We start from the raw sequence: 23,810 nt of genomic DNA, 5'->3' as shown, positions 1-23,810 counted from the left end.
GCATCTTGTACATATTAGTGAGATATGTCGTGTCGAATAAAATGCAATCACGGAAATGTTTGTAGGCTCTTCTTGCAGCACCATCCATCCAATACATGTTTCTGACATGGTCCTCATCGTCCAATCTTATTCTGTAGAAGAAATCAGCATCTGCTTTTGCTTTCTCTTCGAAGTAGGCTATTGTGTCTTCTATGTCAGCCAACCTGCTCTCTCTATGGTACTTTGCCTTTAGGTTTGTGATATCTGCTGGTATGTAAGGCATGCTACTCAGTCTACCATCTCTACTGTGGATTAGGGATAGTATTTGGACCATTCTTGATGAACCGACGTTACAATCATGTAGCAATTTTACGAATTTCTTCTCGAGGGGGCTGAATCCTCTATGGGCGCTCAGAAATTTTATCAGTTCAAACTTCTTTTATGAGTTCGTGGTTGTGTTCGTCGAAATATTCGGTGATCACCCACTGTGCTCCATCTACGTTTAGCTTACACCGGACAGTGCATTCCTTTTTGATACCTCTCTTTCGTTCCGGCACGACAGGCGCAACACCTTTATCCTTCTTGTTCCTTCGTGCCTTGTAGCACCTTATCTCACCTCTGCTGTACTCGTTAGTTTTCTTAATTTTCCTATGGTATTCGGTGTTCATCGCAAACCCATGGAACATTGCATATCTCTAATAGATTTCCTTGGCATCTTCAAACGAACCAAATCTCTGCCCAACATATGATGGTTGAGGTATCATGATTTCTTATTGCCCATCTTCTTCATCCCCTTATGCTTCGTCATCTGTTTCATCATTCACTTCAGTATCGGCGGTTGTTTCATCTGCTTGAGTGTTGCTTGTGCTGGTGTGCAAAGATGTGCTTGTTGTCATTGCTGGAACGATTGCCAGTTCCGACACTGATTCTGCATTATTTGTGGCAGCATTGTTGACTTGCTGGTGGAATGCTCCTTCCGTGCGCTCAGAGGTTCCTGCAGTAGATGTCCCCGCGCCGCTATTGATTGTAGTTAAAGGTCCTGCAAAAAAACAGGTACATGTGTAAGCATTGCTTGAATGACAGGTTTATCGTAACGGAATATAGCAACTGCATCTGATTTGGCATGATATCATTCATACAGCAAGCCATGACATCTACATATGGCCATGCATGGCAACTATAGTTTTTCAGCCATGGCACCTATAGTTCAACAAACATGGCAGCTACTGTTGCCAAGACATGGCAACCAACATCTTTAGCATCAAAATTTGCATTCTAGATACAAGCCCACTAGGCAAATGGAGTTAATCACGAATGTTGTACACACGCAGACAGTAATTGACAAATCCTGAAGACAATAGATAACTATTTGCACGTGTTCACTTAGTAGCATTTTTGTTGTTTTCCGCCACCACCGTGACAAATCCATTTCCCCCCATACTTTTCCACAAAAGCAAATGCACTATTGTTTGTTGGTTTACATACTTTTACGTTGTTGTGCCGCATGTGCTAATCGAAGCTGGTCTGTTATTCCAATTTGCTGTGCTCTATCTGCAATAGCGTTGGCCTGCAACGGTGAAGCTTGCCACGATACGTTTGCCGATGTGGTTCCACCATAACAACCTGCGATCATTAGCAGTTGGTCAATGCATGGCAACTGTAGTTTGTACAACATGGCACATGTAGTGGTTCAACCATGGCAAACAGATTTGTTCGCACTTGGCATCCATATTTGTTTAGACATTGCAATCACAGTTGATTAGACATGGCAACTGCAATTGATTAGACATGACAACTGCAGTTGTCCAGACACGGCAACTGCGTTTTGTCAAGTCACCGCGTAAACACCAATGTCACCTATATTCCTTCTCCTGATTCACTATCCACAATATCACTTCATACGACTCACATGTGTACGACGTTGATGGCAGGTACATGGTTGCCGCCTGTTGCAACGTGCTGCATGATGGTCTTGCGTTTTTCCATAAAACTCGTAAGTCTTTGCCATCCTTGCAAGTTTAATTTCATGGCCATATCAATATGCTTCTTTCGTATGCGTTACCTTGATTTGCCACATTGGCTACTTGAAGTTGGTCTCCCATACACTTGTCAGCGTTAGCGCTCTGTGTTTGAACTTGCCATGGTATCCCTGTGTGTGTGGTCGTGTCATAAGAACCTGCGAAAAATGACATTGTAGGACATAAGTAGAATGCCATTTTCCTCGTCACAAACATGGTAACTATCCCTTTTTTGATCATGCATCGTACCGATGCTCGCGTACTGCTCTAGTAGTGGCAGCAACGGCCCTGCGGAAATGAGTTGATTGTACTCTGCTGCATTCGAAGGAGGCGCTTACGACCTTTGAGAAAACCAAGGATCAGTGTCGTCTTCATGACTCATTTTTCCGCTTTTTTCTTTCAATGTGTTTTCAGTCATTGCATGAACAAGAATGCATGAATATTCGAAAATGCATTCTTGTTGTTTGCACATACAAGAAAAACACGGCAATCTTATCACATTTCTTGCATAGATAACCAATACATCATGGCAAGTAGGATATGCACATTCATTGTCTTTTTCTAAAATCTGTATATCAACTATCATTTTTTACCGATGGCAACAACCAACATAATATGATGGCAAGTAACAACATAACATGATGACAGCTAACGGCAAAGCTAGGTGGCAACTAACGTCCGATATGGGTGGCAACTAATTTTCTCCCTCCCTACACACCACCCAAATTACTCCTCACTCCCCCAACCCAGAAGCTTAGTTCAAATCTAGGATAGAACATGACAGATCTTGTGTATGTTGGTGGGCAAATGAGAATAAACACAAAATCCGTGGTGTGTTTGCCATGACAGTGTGGATCTAGTCGCCATCTTCGTGGGCAATCTGGAATTGCAATTATTTTGGGACAGAAGAAGGATGAGAAAGAGGAGGAGATCGGAAATCGTCGCAACTAGAGAATGAGGGGGCGGCGCGGGGTGAGGGTGGGGGTGGGGGTGGGTGGCTCTAGAGATCTGGTGTGGTTGCCATGGCAACTAGAGAAGAAAGACGATGGAGGTAGGGGATCGAGAGGTAGGAGACGACGGCGGAAAGTCGCATTGGGGTTCGAAGGAAGGCCGGGACGACGGGCATGTTAGGTTGTGCGAGCAGCGCGGTCGATCGCCCCAACGTGTGGGCGATTGTGCAACACACCGGACGTACGGGCTGTGGCTGCGTGCGCCCGGACGCCGTCGTGCGGGCCGGGTTGTCTCCGTGCCACACAAGGCGTGCAACACAACCTCTAAATATGCCACACGTGTGGCAATTATCATCGTTCTTTTTCTAAAAATAAATTTTTTTTGAGCATCAGTACAGACACAAGCGCTCATATACACGCGCATACACTCATCCCTATGAACGCACACACGCACACCCTACCCCTATGAGCACCTCCGACAGACTGAGCTGGCATATCATCTTGAGATTTACGAAGCCACCGTAGGCGCTTCGTCGTCGACGGGAACGTCTCCTCCCACTGAAAGCGCATCGCCGGAAATCCTGAAATAAATCCAGGAATAATGCGAGCACCAGGATTTGAACCCTGATGGGTTGGGGATACCACTGTCCACCTAACCAACTCAACCACAGGTTGATTCGCAAAAAATATATTTTATAATGTAAATTATACAACAACTATTTTACATCTTCAAATTTGCATTATCCAAGTACTAAATAACTTACCCCCCAAAAAAGTACTAAATAACTTGGGCCGAAGATCGGATGTGACTCAGATCGAGTCGCTCGCTCCCTTTTCCGAATAGGAAAAGAGTGAGAGAAAGGAGAGAACTCCATGGCAGCCGAGGGTTCCAGCGGCGTCGGCGTCGGCGGCCGGAAAACATCGTTGTCTCATAACCCAAGAGAGCGCGGAGTGGCGAAATTCCTCACCGGCTTGCCAGCGCGAGGAAACTTCTCCTCAAGTTCCATCTCTTCCAATCTGGTACGAACGCCCCCCGACCCCCACCACACAAACTCACAAAACCCGCGGATGATTATGTTCCTCGACGTCTCGATTCTCGTTGTGAGAGGCTTCTGAGACCATCTTTCTGCTGTGATCTGCGCAGGGAGGCCTCAGGGTTTATGTCTGCGAGCACGACACAAATCCTCCAGGTCAGTAAGACCTTGCAATTATCCATTTCGATTTGGTCGTTTTATGTTAAATTTTACTTTTAATTCAGGTTAATGGTGAAGGGTATGAGGGAACTTTATGGATTAGAAGCTGTATGTAGGCTTCAGCAACTTCTGTGAAATTAGAATTTTGGCTCTAGGGTTTGCTGGTCTCTTCTTGCTTCAGTGTGCATTCGATGAATGTCCTATTTGTTTGAAATGTCCGCTGCGAGCATGTTTTTTTTGTGTGCAATGGCTGGTGTGAGCGTGTTTACGGAATGTGCATTGGTTCAGAGTTCAGACGGCTGCCGTCTGTAGCCTGCGTCCACGCCACCTGTAGATTGCAGTGTAGACAACACGTACAGCAGGGTGACTGTTTGGCTGGCTGTAATACTCAAACGACCTGTAAATAATGCTAATCAACTGAAATGATATCTTTGGGGTCTGACGTGTGTTTTGCATATGACCTGATCACACTTGCCTAATTAAACATATTAGTGCACAATGCACAAAAAAAGTACACATGCTACTACGAAAATAGTGATTCATGTGTTTATGCATAGCCTTTGTCCTTGGCAAGCTTGTGTACGTGAACTATATAAAATGTAACAAAAAATAATATATAAGTTTGTATTGTTACAGAATTATTACATATGGGAATCTTTAATGGAAAAATACATATATAAAGGATTATTCAAACTAGTTATAATTATCCACTTGTTACCAGACTTTTGCCAAACATGCTCGACCAAATCTTGTTTGAGTTTCTGATGTGTTGGTCGAGCAAATAGATGAGTTCGTTTGTAGCACATCCGCAAAGCAGATGTTGGGGCCATGATTGACCTCCTTCGGTGAAGTGAATGATGCTCTAGGATTTCTGTCCAAGTCCAAAGTGACGTGAACCATTTCTCCCTCATCTTCAACAATCATGTTATGGAGAATGCAACAAGCTTCCATGATTTTACCGACAAAAGAACGCTTCCACAAGCGTGCTGGACGTTGCACGATGTTAAAATGAGATTGCAATACACCAAATGCCCTTTCAACTTCTTTCCTTGCCCCTTCTTGATGTCGGGTAAATAATCTGTCAATCTCTATCTGAGGCAGCAGTATAGTCTTCACGAATACAACCCATTCCGGATATATTCCATCTGCAAGGTAGTACCCTCTATCATATTGCACTCCATTGACGGTGAACTGTACCCATGGAGTCTCTCCTTTCAACTCTCAGATGAACAAAGGTGACTTGTTAAGCACGTTAATATCATTGTTTGAGCCAACCACACCGAAATAAGCATGCCATATACAAAGGTCGTGAGAAGCAACCGCTTCAAGGATCATAGTAGGAACACCGTGATCACCGCGGGTAAATTGTCCTCTCCATGCATGAAGGCATTTCTCCCATGGCCAATGCATACAGTCGATGCTCCCTAATATGGCAGGGAATCCATGAGATTCGCCAATTTGAAGCAAACGCTCCACTTCATCACATCTCGGGGGCCTCAAATACTCTTCGCCAAACATGTCAATCACCCCTTGTGCAAACTTCCCCATACACTAAGCTAGTGCTTGCAGCTAGCAGTAGTACCTCATCAAGTTGGTCAGCAGAGGTGCCATATGCTAACATGTGGATTTCTACCGTACACTTCTGTAGTGGTGTGAGCCTGGTCGGTTGGTGGCATGTGTCTTATGAGTAAAACATGGATCCCATCCACTGAGCGCATTCACAGTTCTCAAGAATAACAAAGGCCTTCTCATACGAAACCTTCTGCAGAACATCTCATCTGTGTACATTGGATTTTCGGAGAAGTAATAGTGCAAGAGGTTCCGATGGGCTATTTCACGAATCCTATGTATGTACCTTCTTCCACCACTTTGACGGAGAGATTGCTCAACATTTCGTTCCTCGAGCCTGGTGATCAACCTATCAATGAACCAGTCAAATATTTCTTGCTCCACGATGAAGACTTCCCAAGTGTTGATACCATCGATTGGGTCACATTTGTTCAAGCTATCATCCCCGTTAATGGAAGACGATATCATTGATTGATATGACATGTCGTGTCGCTGAGGTCCTACATGATTTTCGAAATTTAGTAACAACAACAACAACAAAGCCTTTAGTCCTAAACAAGTTGGGGTAGGCTAGAGGTGAAACCCATCAGATCTCGCGACCAACTCATGGTTCTGGCACATGGATAGCAAGCTTCCATGTACCCCTGTCCATGGCTAGTTCTTTGGTGAATTTTCAAAATTTAGTAATGTCAAATTTTGTCACTTTAATTCCTTTACAAAGTACTCGCGTTAAGAAAATATACCAGACAAATATTGGTGTGCATAACGCTGAAAGTACTAGCTGCGGCATTTTTTACTCCATACTAGCATAATATCGTGTAGTAGTATTATTGGTCTTGCTTACTGGTCGCGTAAAATTATCCATTTGCTGGAAACACGATGTCTATGTCGGCCTTAAACAAAATTGTTTCTACTTTTCTCTATGGTATTAGGTGGGTACTTAGATCTTGCTGCAAAGGTTGAGAAGTATGAAAATTAGCAGTATATTTACACGGTACATGAATATGTAATTTATACTATTATATAATACAGTAAAAATGGCAAATCTATTAATTATCCAAATCGACTAACTATTAATCAAGAACAAAAAATCAATGACACTGACGTGTCATGTATGAAGTAGCTCTATTCATGATAAATAATGCAATGACTTACAACTTGTTATCAAGAATCCCAATAGGTGTTGTGCCGATCTATACAACACAGCTACGAAGGCACTTTGGAGGTGCAGCCAAATAACAAACAGGGAGGATGTTCATGGAAGAGGGAAGAAGATGTCAGTGTGGGCACTGACTTTATGTGCAACAGAATTAGGTACCGACATGAATTAGTTCATGAGGTGAGCTACGTGATCCAGGTTTTCTCTATGGAAATCTTGACTTGCACCAGCGGAAGAGGTGAATTAGTTCCACACATCCCAGATAGTATAATAGACCAAGTGAAAATACAAATTACTTTTTTCCATGTAATCTTGACTAGCACCAGCGGAAGAGCTGGATTACATCCACACATGCAGAGTAGTACAATAGACCAAGTGAAATACAAACTATTCCCGATGTTGGGCAAAGGCCGGGGCTCAAGGGCTCAGGGTCGTTTTGCCAGCATCATGGGATGTCCACTGATCATCTGGCAACTGTGTAAACCTGCCTCCTAGGAGGATGTAAATTCCCTATCTTTCCAATGCAATGACACACAAAGGCCATTTGCGTTTTCTCGAAAAAAATACAAACTATTGCACTGGATACTAGCGCATCACAAGGGGTACTACTTGTTTAGCACATACCACATCAATCTTTTGTATTAGCAACCATATATTCTTTCAACAGCGAACTTGAACAATTCAAGAAAATACATAACATAGCATGTAATATGAAATATGTAAATATAGATAGCTTCTACTAGGTCTTTAGACCAAAGTTCAAAACGGCGTTGGGTGTTAATTATGCGTTTTGGGACTTACATGCGCCTTGCTCGCTTATGCACTGCTTAGGAGCTCGAAGTGGAGGAAGATGTGCGTGCCCTTGGAAGGCAGAGAGGATCTAGGTCCTTTGGTCGGCGGCACACGGAGGAGAGCCGAACCCTAACCCTAACACAAGTTGTTTGATTTGGTAACTTCCGTCTCTTTTGGTGCCCATGCCGTTTGTTTTCTTCCTTTTCCTGCTGCTCCTTGCTCACTGTTCTGCGCCGTGGTGCGCCCCTAATCGCTGCGTCTGCGCGCCTGATCACGCACATAGGCAAAAAACGCTATGCCCAGGCGCGCCTTGTGCTTTTCCGAGTGCGTAGGGGCAAAGCGATGTGTTTTGCCAATGCGCCGTGCCCAGGTGCGCCTTTTTGAACTTTGCTTCATACACACAAGTTAAAGACTGGAAATAAAGCAAGCCTTCTAGAATGTTGTTCACATAACAATGCATGATCACTGGGAGCCCCAAAGAGCCTATGTATGAATGGAAGAAGCAGTACAGAAATTTGAGGGTGTACGTCAAGCGAAGTTCGACCACAATCCACCACCACCGCACCGACATGGATAATGTTTCACCATCCTCAATCCTCTGCCTACTTTGCTTCTTTTGTTTCCATGCGAGTATCCAGAGCTTCCATTCTGCCATGATTCTAGAGACCACCGAGGGCGTCTTCTCGAAAGTGCGGCTATTCCGCTCTTTCCATAGGGAGAACATTACCAGGGTGGCAAGCGCATTTATTTCCTTGCTCTTCTTTGCCGGATATCCGTCACGCACCTGCTCCCACTATTCCACCAGGGTTGAGTTGGCCTGCGTGCAAGGGATAGCCATTCCAAGAGCCTGAGATACTTGGAACAAGACTACCCTAGAGAAAGGGCATTGCATGAGTATATATGGTTGAGCGATTCCGGATCTTGGTCGCACAACGTGCAAGCTGGCTGATGGGGGAGCCCTCTGTCCTGGAGTTGTTCAGCCGTCCAGCATCGATTGAGCTCAAGCCAGCCAAAGGATTTTAAGCGTAGTGGCGCAGACGATTGTCATAGTTGTTCCGCTCCCAGCAATCTTGAATTGGCAGCAAAGAAGGCCTTGTACGCAGTCATAGCTGTGTATGTTTTGGAATCAGTCCAGATCCAGCGGAAGCTGCCCGGGGCCTCGGACATCGAATGGTGCAGGCGTTCTACCCATAGGTGGCAGAATTGGAAGATCATTGAAGCTGAGAATTCACCCTTTATATCACTTATCCATGCGCTCTGAGCCCATCTCGAACCGAAAGCTAACGTCTGCCATTCGATATTGCATCAGAGAGATCCGGGGCCAAATCCCTCGGAGAGGCTTCGTCTAGCTATCTGTCGGACCAGAAAATGGCAGCGCACCCATTCCCTACCGAGCAAACGGTAGAAGCCTGGAAAACACCTGCTGCTTCTGGCGATACAGGGATACTCAGCCCCTGCCATGGCCTAGAGGCACTACACGAGCCTGCCATAACCATCGAACCCTAAGCGCTGCATTAAGCAGGCGGAGGTTGTGAATCCCAAGTCCACTGTATTCAACAGGCCGACGGACCATATCCCATTTCGTGTGCTCATTAATAGCCCCGTCAACAATCCATGTGACATCTTGGTCACAAGGCAACAGCTTTACTGCTGCGCCAAGGCTCCCCTTCGTACATACTCCCTCCGTTCCGATTTACTTGTCGTGGTTTTAGTTCAAAATTGAACTAAAACCACGACGAGCAAATCGGAACGGAGGGAGTACTTCTTAGATCATTCAAAAAAAAAAGAACGTTCATAGTTCTACTTCATATGCAATCTGACCAGAAAGAAGTAGAAACAAAGCTTACACCGGTCGGTATAGATTGACAAACAAGCAAACCCGAAGCCTGGTAGAAGAATAAGTTGTATAAGGGTCTCTCAACTTTTACACTTTCTTCACCATGCTGTATGCGAAGCTTTTCTATAGTCATAATATTAGATAACAAATTATGCTCTTTTCCATTAGCTATTAACTTTCCATATGTGCATATCATAAGTAATAAATTTTGTTTTCAACACAAGGATAAATTTATAGAAGTTGAAATAGCACTAAAGAGAAGAAAGTACTGTTTTTTTTGGGAGAAAAGGAAGTACTGCTTTCATCAAGCTTATCGGCTAAAAACAGTTGTTCTGCACAATGCTCGTGAACTTGTGGAGCTTTTGTTGCTAAATTCAGATTTCTTTCTTACTATTACCTGGAGCTCCATGAGAAGTCAGGTTGCTGATTCTAAATACGGATCAAATCACAAATTATTTTGGATCTTTTCCCTCAGCTACACATCTCTTGTTGAAACATTCAAAGGGAAGACAATAAAAATGAGGTGTATTGTACGCAGCAAGAGCAAGCACATTTCAGATCAATCTCTTGAGACACAAAATTACATGCATGAAAAGTATGACGGTTAATTAATTGACTCGTCTGGCCGTCCGGCACTAGCTCTTCTTACTTTAATTAACTGCGGCCACACTCGCTCGTTGCAGAGCACTAGAGTTTCGAAGGTATATATGATAAATGTGAGAGCAGAGTTAAAAACAGGGATAACATCCACGGGTAGTCCTACAAGCTTTTGCTGTTGTCCAAATTGGGGAACTGAGAAGAACAAGAACGAATCGCACCAGAACTCGGAGGCAGCAACTGCGGCGTTCCATGTCTGCTTCTCAGTATGGAGATCTTAAGTCAATGAAACGGCCTATGACACTAAGAACTCTGGTGGTGTCTACAACCCATGATCAACCAATAAGACCCTCCTCTACAGTGCCGCTGACGGCTCTCAGCGATAGGTTTGTCAAGAATCTCAACAATGGCCTGCCATCGATCATCCAAAAATAATGCAGTCTTCCTGTCACCGAGCATCATGGATGTTGAGGCAAAGAAGACATCCCTCTCGATCTTGACATGGCATTGGCCTCCGTTCGCCCGCTCCAATGGGGCTGAAATTTATTGTAGCCTACGATCTAGCAGAACTGTTATCTGGTTTATCGGGGACTTGGGGCCAGCCTACCTTCTAGCTGGTTGGTAATCTATGATCTATGTTAAGGTTTGCATGGTTCTATGTTTGCAATTTGCTATAGTCACACCGATAACCTTTAATCTATGATGCTTATGCCTTTTCCTTTGTCTATTCATTTGACTAGTTGATCTCTGATATTTTAGAGGGACAAGTGATCGAGACGGATACGACAAATATCTTAATCAGACATCTGCAACTAAAGAAGAAAGAGAGTGAGGCCAAAGATGCAGGTTCTAGGACTCCAGGGGAAAGTGGCAAGGGTAAAAGGTAAAACTGTTAAGTTTTTTTGTTACTACACAGCCATGCAGCCAGCGCTCTATATTGTGCTATTTGGGCATCTCTTGTTTGTAAATCTCCTTGTTCTTCAATTGGATAAAATATGGATTCCTTATACATTACGAGATAGATCAACCTGGTGGCATTTCCTGTTGCATTTATCACTTCTTTTGCCCTTATGTTTATTATGTAGTGAATTTACTTTTCAACCTTCAGGGTCTAGCATATTTGAATCCATGGTCGAATTGGCACTTCGGGTGTTGATGAAGGATCCATGCTGATGTCCATGGGTTGTTCCGCACGACACCTCTAGCTGCCCCTCTTGCTCAGCTGTTCACTTCGGCACACTACCAATCTGAGCCGGTGCACAATTCCGTGAATACATCTTTAGTTGCTCCTCTTGCTCTATTGTCAACCTTGGCACACTACCAATCTTAGCCGTTGTGCCAACCTGCACATCGTCAGTGGAAGTCTATGCTTTGCTTGTATCACAGGAGCCACATGAGTTACTAGTGAGCCGCCTGTTGCTAAAGGTGACTGCATCTGCGTGCTACTACTCTCCCCCTCTTGACCAATCTCCTATTGAAGACATTGATGAAGTTCTTTAAACAAGACACTTAGATCAGTTTTCTCACCATAAAAGGGTTCCGAGTCACAGAACGTAACATCCATGCTCACAAATGTCCGCCTCTCTTTGTACCCTCTTTGTCCTGAAGAATACCCAATAAAGATACACTTGACTGCCCGAGGATCCAGTTTGTTGACTAATGGTCTATGATCACAAACAAAACAAGTGCAACTGAACACCTTGGGAGGAATTGGGAATTTATTTTCTGTGAAGATCAACTCGCACGGTGATTTCTTACCTGTTACTCAGGATGGGAATTTATTTTCTGTGAAGATCAACTTACACGGTGATTTCTTACATGTTACCCAGTATGGTGTGCGGTTCATTAAGGTGGCCATCATGACAGTTCCACTCCACAGGAGGGCACATTCATGGTGGACATCAATGCACAGTCCACCTCTAGCAGGCGGTGATTTTTCCTCTCCGCCGCCTCATTCTGAGGAGATGTGTCTGGACAAGATGTTTGATGCAGGATGCCCTTGTGCGACATGAAGGCACCAAGGGCCTTGTTAGCATACTCAGTGCTTGAATTTTCACATAAAATTGAGTCTGAACCAGTGCATAAAAGGTTTCGAAACAGTGAAACACTTCATCTTTATGTCCAAGAAGATAGACCCAAGCGATCCGAGAATTGTAATCAGTGAACATAATGAAGTACTTCGTACCACTGCAGACAACACTGGACATGTACATACATCAGAATGGATTAACGCAAAAGGAGATATGCTCCTGATGCCCTTACTCACATATGAGTTTTTAGCAAACTCACATGCATCACAGTTCAGCTTGCTCTTGTCCACACCATTCATTACATCAGGAAATACTTGATACATTTTGTCAAAAGACACATGTTGCATCCTACAATGATGGATTAGGGCTCTAGTCTCCTTATCCTCAGCAACTGCAGCTGGCATGTGGATTCCCTCCATGTCTGTCATGCTGCGGTCCATGTACCACAGCCCTCTACGCCTCACTCCAGTCCCCAAGACTCCTGCCCGTCGATCTCTCCTGGATCAAGCACACAACCTTGTCAAGAATTATTCGGCAATCAATTTGATCAATCAAAGCACTCAAGGACACTTAAGTTCATGGGAAAAGCTGGCACATGCAACGCTGAGGATAATTCAATACTTAGTTGATTGTCTCAACACCCGTGATGGATTGCGCTGTGCCATCCGTCGTGTGAATGGTTTTCTGATGTGCGAGAGTGTGGAACATAGTATTTAAACTCATTAAAGTCTCTAGCAACATGTTGTGATGCTCCAGAGTCAAGCACTCATTCATAATTTATCTTATGGGCTGCTATTGATGCGTGTTCAATGTTACCTTCATTTGTATCGACAAAGTTGGCATAGCTGGTAGCAGTCATTTGCGTTGGGAGCATTCCAAGAACCACGAGTCCCATTCTGACCACCATTCCCATTCCAACCTCCTCTGTTGCTACTGCCACCACTATACCATCTGCCTCTTCTGGGTCTTGTGCAGAAATGACTGACATGCCCTGGTTGACCACAGTTTTTACACTCCCTAGAACCTCGCTGGTCAACCACTCTTTAAGCAGATTCATTTCCATCTCCTCTTCTCGACTGCGTACCTCTTCTTGGGACATCAGAACAATGGCCTCATCAAGGGACACAAGCTTCGGCTGATGTAGCAGTGCAGCATGCCTGCTCTCATGATCTAGACCTTCTAGAAATTGCATCACATGCCTATGCTCGACCCAATTCCTGGCAATTTCCATGAACTGCATGTGGAGGCTCAAGGGGATCACACTGATCCAGATCTGCCCAAAAGTGTTCCAGCTCATGCACATACACCATCACGCTTCTGTCACCTTGACGAACATGATCTTGTCTTCAGTGAGACATGAGCATCAGGTTTCCCTTACTGGAATATCTCATGGACAACAGGCTCCACACAGCAAAAGCATTCGGCAATGCCTCAACAGACATTGCAATGGCTGGGATCAGGGAGTTCAACATCCAGGCCAATATCAGGGAGTTGATAACACTCCACTTCTTCCATTATGAGCTCTCCTTGTCAGTTGCCTCTTCAACCGTCCCAGGAACATACCCTTTCAGGACTTTTGTCTTCAAGATTAACAAGGCCCGCCTCTACCAGCTCAGGTAGCTGCTCACACCATTCAGAGCTTGACATCATTTGGCATGAGGTCAAAAGCTCGAATCCGAATCCATGACCTGCTTGAGGCACAACAATTCTGCCACCTGCAGGAGTTGACCCCTCGGCAGCTTTCGTAGTATGAGCTGCACAAGTTTCTCTAGCACAGAGGTAACGTCACTCCCCATGACTGTCTCCACCTCATCTTCTCCTAGCTGTGTCACCTCTGCTGCCTCCTACCTCTGCAATCAGCAGCCACACCATGTGAGGGTCTCTCTCACTAATTCACTCAATCTCCATGGATTTGATTACAAGCTCAGATTACATGAGGGGTTGAAGGAGGAAGGAAGGGGAATTACAGTAGGAGGAGGAAGAAGATAAGCCAGCCTATCAGCCGAAGCCGCCGTCCGGTCCAAGCCGACTCACGTGTAGCTGCCTCCCTTGTATATGTAGCCCATGTATTCCTTGTGGGCCGGGTCCTGGCTGAGGCCTAGCGAGGCCCAGGTCGCTAACAATCCCCCCTCCATAAAATGAGGCTTGCCCTCAAGCCAACTATATGCTGAACCACCAGGATCCCAAGGAACACTTGAATGAAGCTCGACATCATCGGTAGCGGCAGCATATGCAACAGGAAGTTTTACTGTCACCAAATGATGAGTAACTATACTTGTACTTGAATCAAGTAAGGAAACCTCTCCCGAAGTGCAGAGCTGCACGGAATTTGCAATGGATGACTGAACAAATTGTTGACTAATAGCACAATACTCTGAGTGAAAAGACCAATAATTCAGTAGTGTGAAGAATTTGTATTGGGAGTTGCAGGCATCATCACTAAGCATAAAACAGGGCACGCAAGCTATCTTCCATACCAACTCAAGATAAGAGCACTGAACCATGATTTTCAGATATATGTTGCCGAAGAATTCCACAAGCCCTTGAAATAATGTGCACCAAATCACAGTTGCCGAACTCTCACATCGGGACCGCATCAAGATATTCTCGAGAACCAAAAATCCATTGCAGAGTGACCAAGCAATTTCCCACTGAACTTGTTCTGAATTAGAGAATGAAACATCTTCAGAAGTACAACAATTAAGTTCATACTGTGATAACGCATCATTGAACTCTACTATGAATTTTTGACTTGCTTTTATGTAATCATCAGAGAATTTCCACTCAAATGACCATGCAATTAGGAACTGTAATTGATCAAAACCATATCGAGAAGGCCTTCCAGTATTAAATGGGGCAAACTGAACTTTTCTTCCAGGAAAAGGCATTCCCAAGAAGGTTATGGATTCAGCCCCACTAGTCCCACCTCCCATCACAACTGCAGAGTATTCAGATAGAACTTGCATGCAAACTGAACTGCCATCAGGAGATGCCATTTTGAGTAACCAGTAAATGTGAGGAACGATAACTAATTGGAGCTTACATCTGCATTCTACTTCACAAATAGAAACAATAATGGAGCTTACATCTGCATTCTACTTCACAAATAGAAACAATAATAGAGTTGAAGCCCACTGTCTTGTTGCAGCACACCATATCATGCCGATCAGGTGAGAAGGTGAAAACTGATAAGTAGGACCTCCAAGAGAGAACATGGCTGAGCAGCAAGGAATCCTTCCAGTTTACAGTAGTTTTAGTTGGTAACCATGGAAGCCTGAATGTGCACGCATCTAGATGGAACACAAAACAAGGCCATCGCTTCAGGTCCACCAGTAAAAAGAAGCACTTAGATTTCTCAGCCTCCAGAAGCATAGAACAGAAGCACGATCGAGCAGGAACACCTTGCACATTTTTCCATATATCGACCATAGGGATGCCTAATTCAGTGATTTTAGATGAACGAGAAAATGCACCAACCTCACCAAACCAAGGAAATGGCAGAGAATTAAGCATTTGAATTGGTATCCAATGAAATTCATACTGCCACAATTGTGATTTCAGCAACTCCATCAACGAACCCTGCAATTTCACAGCTGCAGGAACTCCATCTGTCAGTTGCACGAATGGCCATGGTGGTTTCAATGGCAAGTCAGCAAGCAGTGACAAGGTGCAGAGTAGCTCGTGCATCAAGACCTTCTCGGCAACAATATGCTCAGGAGCTGTAGCAATTTGCCCTGGATATAAGCTCTCAGCGACAAATTGTGCGTCAGCATCAATCGCTGCATGAACATGAATAATATCCTTGCTATTGTTGCGCTGCTCAAACAGGGGAGATCCAGTCATGTTCAGGAATCTGCACTTATTTTGCTGCTCATACACTTGCAGATTAAATGCTAACATATTAAGAGAGAAAGGGGGCGGCCATATTTGCTTCTCATTCCATGGCAATGGCGGAAAGCAAACTAATGTGGCAGCAATTTCAGTCACCTTCTGAACAAAATTTCTACTATCCTCGTAGACATACTGTCGCTCAGTCATTGTTGTATCAATGGTGTTCAATGCAACAGGAGGGAGTAAGAGCAGGAGCGAGTAGGTACCGATAGTCAAGCACTTGGTAGGCAGCCGCATGTGAAGTCCGCGATCAACAAACAACTGCAGTGTGCAGTGACTGGGAGGTTAAGCTTTCTGATGCTGATGGAGTGCTCAGTAACATGCCCTCAGTTTCCATGAACACCTCCATGGTGTACTTGTCGTTAGTGTCAATGGCTTCCTGGTGCACCGAGTTGGAGGAGTAGGTTGATGGCGACAAGCTAGCTTGCACTGTAAGCTCCCGAGTGAACTCTGAAGTTGTTGGTGGTAGCAGTCTTGTTGCAGTGCCTTGATTAGTTGAGGACTCAGGGGATGCCGTGCCCAAATTGTTGGTCGAACAATTGGTCGAACAGGTAGCAGGCAACTTCGTGACTTGCTTGAGGACGTGTAGCAATTGGGTGGTCGTCCCCATCATAGGTGATGGAGCAGCAGGTAACACGCAGTCCAAAGCCACGGACACCTCTAGAGTGAGGTCGGCCTGGGTTAATGTGGAGTTCAACGGCTCAGCAGTGGGCACGCATGTGTCCGTCGCCGCATGCACGGAGGCCACGACCCAATTGGCGCTGGTCGTTGATGGAGAAGACCTCGCTACTGAGGAAACCATCGCAGTGGGATCGAGTGAGCCGTCCAGCACGCAGGTCTGTACGGCGACGCGCAGAGGTGTGGCTGCGGATGTCGTGGTCGAACGGATGGCGGAGACGGTGCCGCGCAGAACAGGCGGAAACGCGACCGACCTCGTCGTTGATGAAGCCGACGCCACTGCTGCGGTGGCACGCGTGGGTGTCGCCGCAAGCACAGGGGCCGCGTCCCAATTGGTGATGGAGGCGGTGCGACGTAGAGACGGTGTAGAGCTCGTCGCCGATGAAACAGAGGCCTCCGCTGCAGCATCTGGGGCCGTCATCGCTACGTGCCTGCCAGCGAAGGTTGCCGATAGTCCTGTCTAGCTTAGTTTGGAGGTCTCCGAACGCCGCTTCCACGCCCTTCTCTAGCCTCCCCTTGGACTCAGCAAGGCGCCGGTCCAGATCACGAGCTAGCTGCGCCCGGAGAACCTCATACGCCGCCCGACCCTCTGGTGAGTGAGTAGCCAGGAGCTCCGCGCGCCGTCGTGAGTCCATGAAATTGATTGGGAAAATTTTGGGTGGATTTTTGGGGCAGAATCGAACGGCTCTGATACCAATTGTGAGGGTCTCTCTCACTAATTCACTCAATCTCCATGGATTTGATTACAAGCTCAGATTACATGAGGGGTTGAAGGAGGAAGGGGAATTAAAGTAGGAGGAGGAAGAAGATAAGCCAGCCTATCGGCCGAAGCCGCCGTCCGGTCCAAGCCGACTTGCGTGTAGCTGCCTCCCTTGTATATGTAGTCCATGTATTCCTTGTGGGCCAGGTCCTGGCTGAGGCCTAGCGAGGCCCAGGTCGCTAACACACCACCACCAGGATCACTCACTTTAGCTACTCACTTAGCTAAGAGAGCCTCTGCTATGTGAGCCAGCAGTACCAGCAGCTCCAACTCCAACCACCACCACCAGCAGCAGCAGCAGCACAACACCACCTCCTCCAATCAGTAGCAATCAGCAGCTGCAGCTCCCAGCAGCAGCAACAATAGCCTGCAACTAGCAGTATTCAGCAGCTGCCCAACTCCAGGAGCTCCACTTCGTCCTCCTCCTGCTGCTTTCTTTCCTTCTTTTCCTCCTCTCCCCTTCTCCTTTCCTCCTCGAGAGACACAGCAAGATCAGAGGGAGAGAAGATGTCCAAGCGCAGCAAAGAACCAGCCCCGCCGTCGCTGAGCACGCTTCTCCGTGCCACGAGCTCGCCTCATTTGCTGCTTGCCTAGATCTGCTGCCGTCTCCTCAGGCCCAGCCCTCTGATACCATCTAGGCTGAGGGAGACGTACCAGGCAACGTCTGTTTGGTGTGTGATGGCGCTCAGAGGTAGACAGCCTCGTGCCTCTCCTTATCTAGGTCGCCAGTCACTTGACTGAATGGGCCTGGGCCTCATGGGCCAATATGGATGGACTAAAATATGCCTCATGGGCCAATATTCGTTCACTTCATCATTGGACTAAAACATGTGTTAACACTTCACTGAACCATTAATGCAACTAATCACGTGTTATCAACTCCAAAACCACAATAGGGGTCTAGATCTCCTTTCAGCTTTAGGTCATCTCCAACGCCGACCCTCAGAACAGACATAGTATTTGTTCGCGGACTGGTCCATTAGGGTTTAGGGTTTAAGCGCCCACAGATGCTGAATTAGATCTTCCTTAAGCTGCTCATGAGTTGCTTGCTGCCAAATTTGTTGATGCATTTGGACAAACTCATCAAACGTGGCATGACGATGTGGAAGTTGGATAGGGTCACCCATGTTCTTAAATTCCAGACCTGCGGCAGCATCTTCACCTTCATCCTCCATGATCATGTTATGCATGATCACACAACATGTCGTCACCTCCCACAAGGTCTCCGGATCCCATATTTTTGCAGGTCCCTGAACAACGGCAAAATGGGCTTGGAGCACTCGAAATGCCCTCAACACATCCTTTATAGCTCCTTGTTTGTCTTTGGGCAAAGTTAGCTCTTTTCTAACCAACTGGCTCAGAGATGGTCTTGACGAAGGTCGCCGACGGAGATAGATACCATAAGCCAGATAGTAGCCCATGTTGTAGCCCATTAACAGTATAGTTGCATGAAGGAGCTTGTCCTTCACTCAACCTAGCAAACAATGGAGACCGCCGCAGCACATTGATGTCATTGTGAGACCCGGGCATGCCAAAGACAACGTGTCAAATCCAGAGGACCTGTGATGGAACTATGGAACTGCTTGAAGAATGATGGTGGGCTTCTTGACATGGCTCTGATATTGCCCTTGTAGACCATTTGGGTGGTTCTTCCATCTCTAGTGCATGTAATCAAGAGATCCGAACATACCTGGCCATCCTCTTGCTTTCGAGGGTGCCATGAGCCTTTCGGTGTCTGCGTCAGCTGGTTCTTTCAAGTACTGCGATCCAAACACCTCGACCATCGCAGTAGCAAATCTGACCATGGTGTTTGCGCATGTGCTCTCAGACATCCGAAGGTACTCGTCCCATGAATCTCCGGCCGTGCCATATGCAAGCATCCGCAGTGCAGCCGTGCACTTCTGGTAACTAGAGAATCTTATTCTTCCTACATCCTTCGAAGATGAAGTAGTCATCGTAGACCTAGACGCCATTGTAGAGGCGATCGAACACATTTTTCCGCATCCGAAAGCGCCGGCGAAAAGTGCCCACGAATAGGGCATCGAGGGCAAAGTAGTCATCCATCTGCGTCAAATGCCCCTGTGCCCTGTTCCAATTCAGCATTTGATGGCCCTTGATCGATCCCTTGAAATTGAGAAGACGCCCTTCCGCACGCTTTGCGTCTGCAAGGACCGCCCACATCATTGCCGTTTCATCCACATAATCCTCCTCGTCAGACAAGTTGTTGGACGACTCAACAAAGTTGTCGTAGATGTCTGTACCACTATATAGTACACATTTTTTAAACTTGGAAGTGCCACTGCAGCTTCCCACCAAATTCCCATTGGATTGATCCAAGATGTTTATTTGCAAGTTAGGGTTGCTATCCACCACTCATCACAACACTACTCAATAGATTGGACGGTTGGAAATGACTGGATTCGCCACCATGCGTTCACGCGCACAAACTTGTCTGTTGAAGCCGCTAGACACGTACATCACGACAGCAATAAAGTTTCACCTTCCGCGGTTAGCACAGGTGAATTGGGGTTGTGAGCCGGTAGGCCGACACGGTCATACACATCTCTCAAGATCTTGTGTGCATGATGACATTATAGCATACCGTACAACCAAAGTGCATGGTGACATTATCTACTACAATAGCTTTTTAAATAAACTACTACAATGGCTCTGTCAGTGAAGAAGAACTGAGACATGACATTTTACTGTTGTCAAACTGAAACCGTTACTATTAAATCATACACCAATTTTTTTCTTGTGAATATTAACATACATAGATTACAAAAATGTGAGATCGATAAAATGATATCAAACTGCCATGCATTTGACAATTTTCCTACGGATCAAATTGTCCATCAATCGAATCGTTCGGCGTGTAATAATTTTACCAAAAAGAAAATTTTCATTCCCTCCTACATGACAAAAGGAATATAGACTCGCACTTACCCCAACGTGATTACAAATAGGATAGAATGAGAAAATATTATTTGTAATACGATATTTAATAAATTTAATTGTTTGTCGCATACTGAACAAAAGAAAATGTTCATTGCGTGGCAGTTCTCATTTCCGTGTTCACGTCATTTTCTTATTTACTTAAGTAGAATAACATGCACGTGCAACTTACTAGTACTCCATGTCTGAATCCATTGCTTGAAAGAAGGGAGAAAAATTGTCAAAATTTAACACAAGCATTTTGCCAAACACTTGCCGGGCGTGGTGACTCCCACGGACGGTATCCGTAGGGGCGGATGGTACCTGTGCAGCGGACGGGCGAGAGGTGCAACGGCGGCGTAGGCAAAGCGGTGTGGCGACTAGGTGGAGCGGCGGAGGTCTGGCATGGCCTTGGTGGGTGGCCGGGGTGGTATATCGGCTGCATTGGCCAAGGAGGAAGCAGATGCTGATCAAGGGGGAAGGGACGGAGACGCGGGCACCGGGTGGGTTTTTGTGTGGGTCGGGGGTGTCAGAGTCCTATGTGGCAGATGTCTGGACGCTCGCAAAGCTCCCACAGGAGCTTTGCGTCCGGTTTGCGGGATTTCGGATAGCCGGATGAGTCTGCGGATGTCTGCATGCGACGGCGTTGGATGGCAAACTACGTCCGGACAGCTCGGTCCAGATGTTTGCGGGCAACTTGAGGATCGGCTTTGGAGATGCCCTTGCACATTTAAAACTGTGCTCCCCATGATCTTACTTACTTACGAAGCCTTTTATCCCAAACAAGTTGGGGTAGGCTAGATATGAAACCCTTTCACGAGGACTTCCCAGGAGGTCACCCATCCTAGTACTACTCTCGCCCAAATGGGTTTCATACCCAAAAGACTGGCTAGTTTTTACGTTGGCTCGCCAAGCCTATCACAACCCTTAGATATGAAACCCTTTCACGAGGACTTCCTAGGAGGTCACCCATCCTAGTACTATTCTCGCTCAAATGGGTTTCATACCTATGGGACTGGCTAGTTTTTACGTTGGCTCGCCAAGCCTATCACAACCCTCCTCCTTTACCCGGGCTTGGGACCGGCTATGCCTAGAAGCGAACTTTAGATTTTTTTTTTTGACACTTACAATTGGGTCATCAGTGACCTCCGCGTGTTATGAAATAAATTATTCAACCTATTTGGTAGATAACTGTAAGGGGAACCCCTACGGTATAAATAAGAATCCAAGTTCGCTTCTGCGAGGTGTTGAACTAGGCGGTGGGATTGTACATCCACCCCCCAATAAAGTGAAGTATGCTCACTTGTCAAGATTTTTATTAAGCTTGTGTTTCTTTCGTTCCAAAAAGGCTTTTATTTTTTGTTCATGGGCTTATCAGTATTTTATTTAACATCACCTAAATTCACTCTCAAAGTAAGCTGTATTTCCTTTTCTGTAGATGTGCTGCCAGAAGTTTGGGTGTGCAAAAGTCATCAAAAAAGCCCAACTTGGGCAGTTCTTCCGGATTGTCTTCCTCTGGTAAGTGCCTCGATCATGTTCTTAACTTTTATCTTCACCTCTGTGTCTTCTATTTTGCTCATCTCTGAAAAAAATGCATGTGGCATAGGATGTGAATCTTGGAGGCAGATAGAGCGAAGGGATATCTGTCATGCATTGTTTAGCAGAAGCCGATCATGTCTGATTTAAGTGAAAAATTGAATATATGTTGTCAGCTTCCATCCAACTTCTTACCACAAATTCTGTTTTTATGTATGATGTGTTAACCATTTCTACCCAGAACACCTTTTTAATGCTATCGAACCATTAGTTCTAGGTTTAATAGTACCCAGATAAGTTTTCATACATTGAAGAATAAGCAGTATGTTTGTTAACCAGGCATGCTTTAGCATTTTAAGATGAAAAATTAGCGCGCTCTTTGCTTTTTCCAAAACCCGATAGCAGCGGGTTTTTTTTTTTGCGCATAAGCAATGTTGTTTTTTCACTCTGATGGATACTCTAATCTTGCAGATGAAGCAATATCTGGCTTTTCACAGCACACACTGCAGTCCTTCACCGTAGAGAGGTTGCGTGCACTTCTCCGACAAAGTGGCCTCACAACCAAGGGGAAAAAGGCACATGCTTAAAACTTCTTATTCTGAATTTAAAGTTCGTAGAATTAAAAATCTTGATCAATGGTATAACCATTTGAATTCTGCTTCAAAAGAACTTAATTGAGTATCACATATATCTTGTACATTTGAAGGGGAGCCTTGGCGCAGTGGTAAAGCTGCTGCCTTGTGACCATGAGGTCACGGGTTCAAGTCCTGGAAACAGCCTCTTGCAGAAATGTAGGGAAAGGCTGCGTACAATAGACCCAAAGTGGTCGGACCCTTCCCCAGACCCTGCGCAAGCGGGAGCTACATGCACTGGGGCTGCCCTTTATATATCTTGTACATTTGACATCTTGGATATTTCTGAATATGCTCCACATGCTTGAAAATTCATTTTGTAGTGATTTCAGAATATGAGAAGCCATATCCGAACATTCTGACAAATCTACCTACTATCTAGCATGCTAGTATGTTTGTGTATTCAGCAATTATTAGCAGAATTTAGCCTCCAAGGTAAAGATAAATTGCTGGACAAAAACCAAAAATCAGCGATGCAAGTATTTTGTTTGCTAGAATAAAATGATGAAATACAAAGTTTTTGGAAAGCAAACTGTTCTGACAGTGCTAGTGATGCTTTTTGATATTGTTGTTTTACATACAATGCTAGCACATCTCGGTTTTTGTGCTATTTCACAGTATTTTGTACCAGGTCACGGTTTTTGTCCTATTTCATAGTATTGTAGCCAGTACGTGTGTTAGAAAAAAAAGGAGGTATTACTATTGTATTGTAGCGTGCTCTTGTACCTTTGAATATATTTTGTTTGTGTATGTATTTTCCAGTTTGGAATTGTCATCTCATCCAAATAAACACTAATGGTGGCCTTCCATATGTAGGACGAACTGATCACTCGCTTAAGAGAGGCGCAGAGTTGATATCAATCTCAAGTTTCTGCCTTGTTTGTGATTGATCAATTGCCTACTGGCACTGTAAAACGTTGCTGAGCTGAATGAATCATCAGGCTTTACTTGTTGACATTTTGTAGGTGTATGACTTAAGGTGATGTAGTGATTTACTCGGGCTCAGGCTATCATGAATTTGAAGACTTGTAGCGAACTTTCACTATATGCTTGTCAGAATTCTTGTTTCAACTTGAATTTTGGATTATAAATGTGGCGGTCTAGTGTAGAAACACCATGTAATATAGGTCTGATTGTTTTTTTTTGCCCTGAAACCATAGAACAATAGTTTGATGGTAACTTTCATCAAATAAAAGGTATATGTACAAAAAAAAAGAATAGCAAAGGGAAACTAAAAAGACTATCCAATACCAGC

The 23,810-nt window shown here is 45.1% G+C and overlaps 1 protein-coding gene across 1 annotated transcript; it reads left to right on the top strand.

The window, feature by feature from the left end:
- The first annotated feature begins 3,744 nt into the window (after positions 1-3,744).
- Positions 3,745-23,632, top strand: LOC119285834. The gene is made up of 6 exons (XM_037565164.1): positions 3,745-3,967; positions 4,092-4,137; positions 10,854-10,977; positions 21,826-21,905; positions 22,395-22,498; positions 23,372-23,632. Exons 1-6 carry the CDS (start codon positions 3,821-3,823, stop codon positions 23,408-23,410), a joined length of 540 nt encoding a protein of 179 aa, XP_037421061.1. The 5' UTR covers positions 3,745-3,820; the 3' UTR covers positions 23,411-23,632.
- Positions 23,633-23,810: the final 178 nt, after the last annotated feature.

This window comes from Triticum dicoccoides, chromosome 4A (genome assembly GCF_002162155.2).
Source record: "Triticum dicoccoides isolate Atlit2015 ecotype Zavitan chromosome 4A, WEW_v2.0, whole genome shotgun sequence".
Taxonomy (NCBI): Eukaryota; Viridiplantae; Streptophyta; class Magnoliopsida; order Poales; family Poaceae; genus Triticum; species Triticum dicoccoides.
This window is presented reverse-complemented; position numbering and strand designations above follow the sequence as displayed.

Bases quoted from the DNA above. Each gene is read 5' to 3' on its own strand.
- LOC119285834 (XM_037565164.1), top strand. From the start codon at position 3,821: ATGGCAGCCGAGGGTTCCAGCGGCGTCGGCGTCGGCGGCCGGAAAACA. The intron at 10,978-21,825 runs GTAAAACTGTTA...CCTTTTCTGTAG, and splicing joins GAAAGTGGCAAGGGTAAAAG to ATGTGCTGCCAGAAGTTTGG. The intron at 22,499-23,371 runs GCACATGCTTAA...TTCCATATGTAG, and splicing joins TCACAACCAAGGGGAAAAAG to GACGAACTGATCACTCGCTT.